The sequence below is a fragment of the Nanorana parkeri genome, unplaced genomic scaffold (assembly GCF_000935625.1).
Source record: "Nanorana parkeri isolate BGI_ZX_2015 unplaced genomic scaffold, ASM93562v1 scaffold70, whole genome shotgun sequence".
NCBI lineage: Eukaryota > Metazoa > Chordata > Amphibia > Anura > Dicroglossidae > Nanorana > Nanorana parkeri.
The window spans coordinates 1120881-1131266 of record NW_017306338.1 but is presented as its reverse complement, the minus strand read 5'-3'; the positions used below and the strand labels follow the sequence as shown (position 1 = coordinate 1131266).

The window sequence follows — 10386 nt, the reverse complement described above, 5'->3', positions numbered from 1 at the left end:
GGGGGAGAGGTAGGAAGGACACAGGAGGCTGCAGCTGTGAGAACAGCGCAGCCTCCAGCTTACCTCAGATCCGGGTCCTCAGGCCATCCACCGGAGACCCCACATACATACCGCCAGGGAAGCAGGAACTATCGCCAGGGTCCAGAGGAAGCAGGGTACCGGCAGGAGAACGCCCCCGACCGAAGCCGCGGCGCCGCCAGCCTGCGGGGAGAGCCGCGACCGGTGGGCCGGAGCCCCCGGTCAGAAGCCCCCCCGGGACGAATCCCATAGGCGTCGGGGAGGACCACCCGTCGCAGCCGACCCATCGTAGCAGAGTCTGCATGCGCTCGTCGGTCACCCAGGGGAGACTACAAGGATCTACAATCATCCAGCCTGTCGCCCTGGGGACACTTGCTAGAAGAAAAATCAAGTCAAAGGGAAGAAAGGAAAAAAATTCTTCAGAGAAAATTTTTTAGCTCCTTACTCCTGAAGCTAGGCAAAAAACTGGAGACTTGTCAGCAAGTGAGGGGTTGGGCCACCAGCAGGGGCCGCCCCTAGGCTGTCTTGTCTTTTTGTTATGTGCCTAGCGTCCTACTCCTGCAGGTGGCGATATACCCTACCATTCAGGATCTACGATCTGTTGCCCTGTGTCCTTCAATGAACGGGAGAGAAATGTCTTATTCCATAATAACACTTGTCAATCCCCTGGCATAAACCAACTGCCTCTAAGCATGTCTCTAGATACCCCTAGATTGACAGTGTGTTATTATGGAATAAAAGTTTTTACATTTAGTGAGGAACCATGGAGTGCAGTTATTGTATGGGATTTTAAATATCGGAGTGGAAATTTGCTCAGTATCTGCACCTGCAATACTCTATAGGTGGGGAGTTAGCATGAGAATGGAAGTGGTAATTTGTTCTTTACATGTTACAAGAAAAATCTACTATTTTAAATGTGTACTTTAAGTGTTTTCCTGCTCCATAAAATATTTGTATTCACTTACAATGTGCCTTTGAACTTGCAAGAAAATGTGACTACTTCAGGAAAAGTCGATTCCCTAGCACAGCCCCCTCCCTCCTTGCACATCACCACAGACTTCTTCTGGGCGTGTCTAATCACCTCCTTACATAACCTTTTATGTAGCTGCTGTGGGAGGAGCAAAGGGGAATACTATAAAGTGTCACTTTAAGAGATGCCGTAAACCCCCATGTCAAAAGGCACCAGTAGCACTCCACAGACATCCCCAGCTGACCATTCCGAGTGGAAAGAGCAATTGTCCATGTAGCATACTCTTGTTTATTTGCTAGAGTTTTCTCCCTAGATAAAGTGGCACCACAAATGTTGTCTTGCTCTCCCCCCTCCCAGCCATACACCTACAAACAGGGCAATCCAAAACATGTTTATGAAAAGACCTCTTAAAATAATGGCCTCCTAGAGGAATGATATTACCTCTTAAGCTTTAGTTCTACTTGCTACTATGCCTATAGTCGCCAACCCCTGTATTTCTACAGGCAAGTTGAGAAACTAAAAACAACATATCGTGATTGGTGGCAGAGAAGAAAGGACAGGGAATCATAAAGAGGGAGAAAAGTGATACATTGTAGCCCATAGCTCTTAGAAATCTGTGTAGGTGGGTGTACAGGCAGCTGCAGTGAATAAAACTGTTATTACACTGTCAGTGCTGTAATGCTGAAAGAGCTTTTCACTCAAATTAATCAGTTAGCAAGTGACAGCTCAAGCATATGGAGATGGCAGAACAGACGTAGGGAATATTAAAGGGTAAGAACCTGATCTTTTACTGCCGAGTTGTCAGAGTTCTAAACAACAGGTAGCTTCAGACTCTAGTAGGGCAGAGAGAGTGGTGGAGAGATGCCTGTGAGTAAGGGGCAGGGCATGCCTACTTATGCCAAAGGCTACCTAGGGCTTTCTTGCTAATCCCTCACCACAGGCTGCAGTGAGACTCCTGATAGAGGATCTGTGATGATGTTAACAGGGATTATAAATCAGAATCTCTTCACAAAAAGAGCAAAGTAAGCAGAAAAGTATTTTTGATTCAGTAGATGGAGGTGGAGAAGGAGAAACATTATTACCAAGTTCAGCTTTAAAATGGTTATACTCATCATACATTTGAAATGTATTCCAGGGCAAAACAAGGAAAGCTAACTCTGCATTGAAAGAAGTGAACTTTTATATTGTGCATTTGTATAAACTCACAGTTTATTACAGTTTGAGAAGGCAGTGTGGCCACTCAAGGAACACATTTTAAATTTGCACACAAAACAAACGAAAAACAAACATTCTCTTACCGTTGGTGTGGGACTAAGATGTTGTTAATCCCTCCCAATTTTACATTAATTTTTAGGCACAAATTTGAGAGAGTTTGAGGAGATGTTTTTATTACATTCTTCACTTGGACACACTGAGTAGCCATACCCAGCAATGTGTCTCCAACACGCTTTACCTCCGCTGAGAGGGGGGGGAAAAAATATATGGATAGCAATGGATTAGTGGTAAAGTAAGAAACTCAGTGAATCCCACACTACATTAATACTATTATTTTCACACCCCCAAGGAAAAAGCATCAACAAGATACCTTACAGAATATGTTTAAACACCAACCAGCATAAGTGCCACAATCTGTTTCAACCAGAATAAAATTGTACTTACATTTTATATACTATACATTCATATAGAGTTAAAGAGATTAGGATATGCAAACCACTCCAGAATGATTAAGACCACTTAATGGCACTTAGTACAATTTTCTGTATGCTTTCTCTTCTGCCGGGCCCGTGGTGACAAAGCTCAACTCAACCTTGTGTTTTGGATTTTTAATATGGCATGTGCAGCTTGATTTTCAATATGGTATATGCAGAATAATTTTTCCTTTGTTTTCTATCCCAGTCTCAACACACAAATGAAGGGGAAAATCACTCCAGTGGTGCAACAGATAACAAAATGCTCAAAAGAGGTCCTAACCTTTCCCTACGGTATACAAAACTAGAAAAAAAAATTATTGTATTGGCTGAAACGAAGTTTCAAAGGACTTTAAATTAAGAACAACTGATGTAGAGCAACTACGAATCTACCATAAACAGAAGGAATGGTACCATAGCAGAATGTGAGCTATTCCTCTGTGCTTTAAAACACAGGCAGAAAAAGAAATGTTGTACTAACTGTAAAAATTAATTATTGGAGTCCACTAGGGACACAACTTAGATTTGGTTAACCACCAATACCTGCTCAAATGTAGCAGGCAGTCTAAATGAAAGAACAATAGCATATGGGTGGAGGTAGTGGTCTCACTCAATGGTCTGAGATTTACAGAGTACAAAAATCCTATTTTCTCTATCGTCCAGTTTAATAAGCAACCCTGGGGCGCTCAAAACTAGCAGTCAAAACCGAGGGACAGAATGGCACACCCAAACACAGGTGAACTAGCCCAACAAGAAACAAACAACGGGAAACCAATGACATTAAATGTGGGTAAATCCCCAGAGACTCACACCTTTAAAAAGACGTCTTCCACGTTCAATGATAAGCCTTGAGGAAAGTAGACTTGCAAGCCTCATATTTGGTCTTAACTGAATCCAAACCGTCGGTCACTCAGATCCAGGGTTTCAACAGCCAGGCTGTCAAAACCAGTGAACGAGAAGTAGGGTGAAAGATTGGTCCTTGAGATAACCGATCCAGACAAATGAAATGTCGGCTAACAGACAGGCGAACAAGTTCAAGCGTACCATACTCTCCGAGGCCAATCTAGAGCTATGAAAATTAACAGAGCGCCCTAAGCTCCAATACTTCAAAGTAGGCAAGGCAAAAGCTTCAGTGGAGGAAGGGCATAGATCTTTTCTGCATTATCAGGTCCACTGTCCTGGAGACAAATCTGTCCAGCTTCTTGTTGAACCAAGAAGCTAGCAAATCCACATCTCGCATGCTCTAATGCAGACATATGTCTTGGAACACCCCCTGATGGAGAGCCCATTTCTGGGGTCCAGACATTGTCTGGTAAGAAAATCTGCTTGCCAGTTTTGTACCTCAGTATGTGCACCATGGAGATTACTGAAAAGATGTAACTCCATGCAGTACCGAATAGACTTGACTCTGTTGTATCACTCCCAGTGCCCCCTAAGGATTGATGCAAATGTCAGATGTGTCACAGTCCAATTAATTTTGGACCAGGCGATAGATCATAAGGGGGAGTCCAATGAAAGGACAGGCCAATTGCTCATAACTCCAGGGTGTTGATTGGAAGTATTCATTCTTTCTAAAACTAAACCCTGAACAGACTGAGGGCCCACAACTCCACCTGAACCTAGAAGACTGTTGTGACAATGTTCCATTTAAGGGGAGAGAAAAAAAATCTGCCCTCTGTTCAGGTGCCAAAAAGGAAGACGCATCTTGGTTTGAGGATGTAACTGGAACATCTTGTTCAAAGAAAGGCTGAATTTGTCTCAAACCATGAGAATGTTCCTTTACAAAGTTCTTGAGTAGAAATAACAAATGGAACTTCTTTGAAGGTGGGTACCAACAGTCCCAGCTTGGGCAGAAAGATCTTGGCCTAAAGTATCCAAGAGAAGGCTCAAGTACTCAAAGCAATGGGATGGAATCAGAGAGGACTTCTTTATGTTCAGGATCCATTTAAAGATCTCCATTTCCATAGTGTGATTGACACATTGGAGTTTAAGGCCAGGGAGGTCTGCTCACGCAGCAACCGTCTAAGTATCTGATGACAGAAATATCTCTGAGATGAATACCCAAAACTGGTGCAAGGACCTTTATCAAACACACTCAGGTAAGGCCAAAAGAAAAGGGCCACAACCTAGATTGGATGAATGCCTCCTTTGGGTTTCAGAACTGTAAACAGGTTTGAATAAAACACTTTAAAACTTTTCTCTGGAGGGAGATGATCAGGAAGTGAGCGAGCGGTGGTATGTTTTAGCTCACTTCCTGATCAATAAAGCAGACGTGTCACAGTTTCAATGTCACACGTCGGCTCTAACTATGGAGATGAGTGTAATTCACTTACCCCATAGTTCCCCTTTAATTTGAATATCACAAGGAATAAAATAAAACTTGTGTTTGCTATTAATTATACGAACATATGCTCCAAGGTAAAGGACCTCAAACTAGTAAGTCCTTGCACTACTATTGGAAATGAATACCTACGACACCAGGATAACAAAAAATAAATAATTCTTACCATATACTGGTGTTTTTCCTGGCAGTATGACAATAATGAGCTGGAGGCCAGAGTAAGTGTTTTTGAGGTGCCTGAACATTGGCTCCACGCTGTCCGCGCCCTGCGCGTATTTACAGAAGCATGGCTGACCCTGGATGGGCATCCCTGCATCTTTTGAGATCTTCCTCAGCTGGTCTGTGAATCCCCTATTACAAAAGAAACAGACTTAGTACAGCTCGGTTTTCAATACAATTTTTAGCATAAATACATTACCAGCTAATAAGCAAAAAGGAAACAAGGAGGTGATTACTACAGCTGTTAGATAAAGTCTTTGCTCTCTGTATAGATTAATGTTGACAGATCTTTACTTGGGGAAATTCAGCCTTCCAGTCCACCAGATCCACACCATCATGAGTTTGGCCTTCCATGCAAGATACAGTGTGCATGTAGCCAAACATGTAAGATTTGTGGTCATATGGGCAGGGCCAGATTTCCCCACTAGGCAATGGGGAATGCTGCCTGTCAGTATATTTTTTTTGTAAGTCCCCCCAGCCTCACCAAGACTGAATGGAGCTGTCAATCATTCCCTGTGCTACCGGAGTCCCGTCCTCCTTCCCTGCACTGTCCCCGCCTCTCCCTTGGATCAGACATGCCCCCAACTCCTCCCTGTCCTTGCTACACTCCCATCCTTCCCTATCCCCTCCCTCCCCCTCCATCCTTCACCAGCAGCCAAGAAGGTAAAAGGAGAGCAAAAAGGAAGAGGAGGAAGCAGGTGGAGAGGAGGCATGTCCTGATATAGCCCATACACAAGGCAACCCCCCATCTGTCATCAGGATCAGCCAGAGTCCCCCACCTACAGAGGTGGTGCCGGTAACATCTGGTGTTGGCTGTTGAATATGGCTGGTTGGGGGGGGGGGGGGGGGGCGCTTCAGATTTCTGTGCCTACAGGCTCCTGAGAAGTAAATCCAGCCCTGCATATGGGTGCATGTCTTGCTAGTTAAAAACCTTCCGACAGAAAAGTCACCAATTAAACTTGGAAGCCTGTCATGAAATGGTTCAAAAGCATTTTATAAAATAGTAATATTGTACTGTCAGAGGAAACATGCTCTACAACATGATGTGGTGAAGCAGCAGCAGACAATTTTTAAAGCTTGGTTTTGGAAATTTACAACATCTTGTAAAGTATTTTACTGCATTCTTTAGGACTTACTTCAAGATTTCTTCCCTGCATTGCCTTTGCGTTGCAAAACATGCAATGGCCCACATTTTGATTTCCACACCAGTGTGGAACTGTTTTCCCCGCATGTCCCAGACCCCATGACTCGGAGTTGCCACTGTGCGATTCTGGAGAACCAATATATTTAAAAGAACAAAAAGGAGGGAAAAAAATGTATAATCAGTCATGTAAATTATAGCAACTACAGAGTTGTGCAAGATCTTGCAAACATACTATCTGGCTTTGTGTAACAAAGCCGAGTAAAGAACAATGAAAATGTGATAACTGCTATGTCCCTAATGTTTACAGTTCCAATATACTCCAGTCAGATCATTTAAAAGAGCTAAATGGCTGGTTGCTACATCACTATCTTACTTAAATAGTCTGCATGTGTAGCTTCTGAGGTTCTGATAAAATATTTTAAACAGGATAATCTGTACATTTCTCATATACCAAAACCACCGGAGGTAGAGAAAAAAAAAATCTAGGATTCCATAGTTCCTTTCACACATAGATGGGACTAAGGCAAATACCTCTTTAACAAGGCAGTGCTAAATTGGACAGAAGTGTTTTCTACATACCCTCCCGCCATACTGTAACATTGGCGCTGGAAGTACTCTTCCTGTCACATGGGCCATTTCATCCCGCACCTTAAATTGGAATTCTTGAACAAAGGGATCTGCGTCATAATTCGCACTTCTAACCTGAATTTTGTAAAAAGATTTAAGTCAGATATGCATATAAACAAATGAAAAATTATGCACACTATTCACTCTCATATTTATAAAGCTTTAGAGATCCAGAGCAATGTAATTCATCGCAGCAGATACACGCATTGAATTTACTGTACAATGTATTCGCTTCACCATTTTTAAAGCTGAATGCCAGGCCATCAGCTAAATACATGGTTAAAACCATGTGTCCTCACCAAAAATAACCAGTGAACAGCTGGAAGATGGAGGAAATAACCATACTTCCTGACCTGGAGAAGGGAGATTCATTGTAAAAAAATAAATAATAAAAACAAAAGCCTCATCAGTAGATAAATCCAATGTGCATGGGAAGGAATTATTTAAAGAGAAACAACAAGAATAGCATAAGTCATCTCTATAAAAAAAAGGGTGTATATATCCAGAAAACAACCCGCTTTCACAGTTACCGCAAATACATTCATAAATTCCCCCCAATGTGTCTGATTATATATGAAAAATCAGTATGATGTAATAATAAAGCTCCTCTTTCTTTTTACAATATATGGCATAAGGATCCATAGACTATTTTCTCATGTAGGCAAAACTGTAATTGTTAAACAGAGTTGCTGGGCTTGTTCATCTACCAGAGGAGGACAGAAGTAACAAAAAGGAAAATATCCCTGTGAGTAGGGAAAAAAATAAATAAAAAGGATATGAATCTTGAACAGAGCCTTGTCAATATAAGATACAAGAATCCGGTGACAGGCATTTGAGTCCTGCATGGAAATGGTGTGAAACACAATAAAGACAGTTACAATGTTTAGCGTAAAGAGGCAGACAGACAATCAGGAAAAGGAGAGAACAATTACCTTCGGAAAAAAGTATTTTGTGCCTTTTTAAAGTCAGTTTAAAAAAAAAAAATGCAGGCATGGCCTCCAAGGTAGCATTGAGCTTTCGTCAATACGAATAACTGCTGTGAGGAGACTAGCATCAGCAGCTTAATTACAGTCTTGATTGAAGAAAAAGAAAATCTACAAAGTACTGAGAATGTTGATATGAGAGAAAAACAGTAAAAGATCTGAAAAGAATTTTGCTCAGCAGAGCTGAGAAAAAGGGTGTAAAACGGAGCACAGACAGATAGAGCCAGGGTTATACGGGGATTGGCTAAACTTTTGTTTTTGCCTTTGCCAGTGTCTACCAAACCTCCTGAAGGCAACAGCATAACCCAATTGTGTCCGAATAACTACTAATCATGGGTCCCTTGATGAACTACGATTTATACTCAACTAAATGAGAACCAAGAGTGACCCCACCTCAGTTACGTCCTGTTCTGTTCACGCTGCTCTCTACAGATATTTGCAGACAGAGCCTGAGGGCAAACCACTTGTGTTGGCTTCTCTCAACACCAAATATCATAGGTACTTATGCATCTAAATAAGTTGATATAGTAAATATTTTTTTGTAAAACAAAGACTAACCCAAAACCATTACAGTTTCCCTTGGGAGTCAGTACAAGCCATGATGTTTCTGAGAGCCAACCCCCACAACCAATACTCAATGCATTATAGAGTCTGACATTTGAATTACAGGAAAAAGGCTTCAAACGAGACAAAAGGTAATTTGTTTTTGTTTTTTAAATAAATCAAATTTAAAAACTGACAAACTTAAAAAAAATAGTCATTATAGCTTTATTCTCCTGGCCAAAATGTAACCACTCACCAGCCTGCTGATCTCCTCCTGTCTGTCTGGGGCAGACCGAGCTGTTGCTTTGATCATAGTGGATGTCTGATTGTCAGTCAGCTTCTTGATACATCGTTGGCCAGCTACAATGTTACAAACCTAGATACACACAACAGAAATTCATTCACATGATTGTGTGACAAACCAAAATGCAATGTACAATGAAAAGGGCATTTAATAATGTTGCAGGAAGACAGAGCAGTGTAAACATTTCTCTAAACCCTTTACCAAAAGGAAAATTATACATTTGGAACTCCAGAAGGCTACACTGTACATTCCATGGTGCAGAACATAGCACATACAGATGTGAGTGAAATCTTTGTATGTGGCTTTAATTTAAAAGACATTTTAACGCAATGTATGCATCCCTTTATCCTCTCTTGCTGTTGGACTCGTAAGGTACTGGCAAGTATGCTTTCATCAAATACTAACCTTATCATCAAGCACTTAAGACAGTCTTTATTTTAAGGGGGTCCCAAGCATCTGGTGACTGCATCTTTTACATAGAGGTGTGCAGGTGAAGAGCACTTTGGTTTTGGCACTACTTATGTTCTGTTTTGGGGACTTTTTAGTTAAATTTCTTCAACTTCTAGATTTTTTTAATGTGAATTTGTTTCAATACGTTTAAAAATGTTTTTTTATTAAATTGCTTAGCGTTGTATTTTGTTTTGTTTCAAAGGCAACCTGCCCAAACAGAAACTTAGGAGCTGCTAATGCTGACTTGGTTTATAAACGTACAAGATCTTGGGTTATCATGTTTATTTTCAGTTCATTATTTACAGACTTGGAGCAATTATACAGACAGTAAAGGCACTAGTAACCATTTATCCAGCTAGTTTAGCATTGATAAGAGGTTGATAGCCCTTGGCAATAGTATTTCTTGACCAGTATTTCTTCTGGCTGAGCCCTGGCCACCATATGCTCCGACTCAGACTGTTCACAGGTTTACCCATTACGCTACATTTTGTATTCCACATGTTTGTCACTAGGTGACAATGAACGCCTTTTATTTAGTTTCTGTTTATGTGGATCCTACCCAATATGCTTTTTGTTCATGTGAACTCCAGATATATCTATTTTGCACATTTTATTTTACCTAAAGTGTTGCTTTCCCACTGACTTCAGCTCTTTTCTGTTACATTACCTGGTATAAGCCAGTTATGGTACACAGTAGGGGTTGAATTATTTTTTTTTCATAGCAGATAGCGATAATGGGCCACCTTTCAGGCCGATAACCAATACGAAGTACCGATATTCTGTTTACATCCAGCTGCGGAATCTTGCGCCGGCAGATGAACACACAGCCCGGTGACCGGGCCCCTATTATCGGTAGAATTGATAATCGGTCGACCCCTAGTACCTACCATTTCTCACCACTTTTTGGTTATAGGGCAAAAGCCTTATGCTTAATGTGCAGATGTTTTACACCACTCCAATAACTGTACGCTTTAATCCCCATGTAGTTCATAAAGATCATCTTCTAAAATGGTGAAATGCATGCGTTTGTGAGCTACTGGATGACAATCGCATTTGCATTCTTTGATCTCACTATTATTATACATGGTTTTGGAATCCA

The 10386-nt window shown here is 41.4% G+C and overlaps 1 protein-coding gene across 1 annotated transcript in view; it reads right to left on the bottom strand.

Annotated features, from left to right (window-relative positions):
* Window positions 1-10386, bottom strand: part of LOC108804732 (protein argonaute-3) — an 80632-nt gene that overhangs the window by 14929 nt on the left and 55317 nt on the right. The window contains exons 9-13 of the mRNA XM_018576598.1: window positions 8790-8909; window positions 6960-7082; window positions 6373-6506; window positions 5184-5368; window positions 2287-2446 (exon numbers count right to left, since the gene is read on the bottom strand). Coding sequence (XP_018432100.1) covers window positions 2287-2446; window positions 5184-5368; window positions 6373-6506; window positions 6960-7082; window positions 8790-8909 — 722 coding nt within the window. The remainder of the gene's footprint in view (window positions 1-2286; window positions 2447-5183; window positions 5369-6372; window positions 6507-6959; window positions 7083-8789; window positions 8910-10386) is intronic.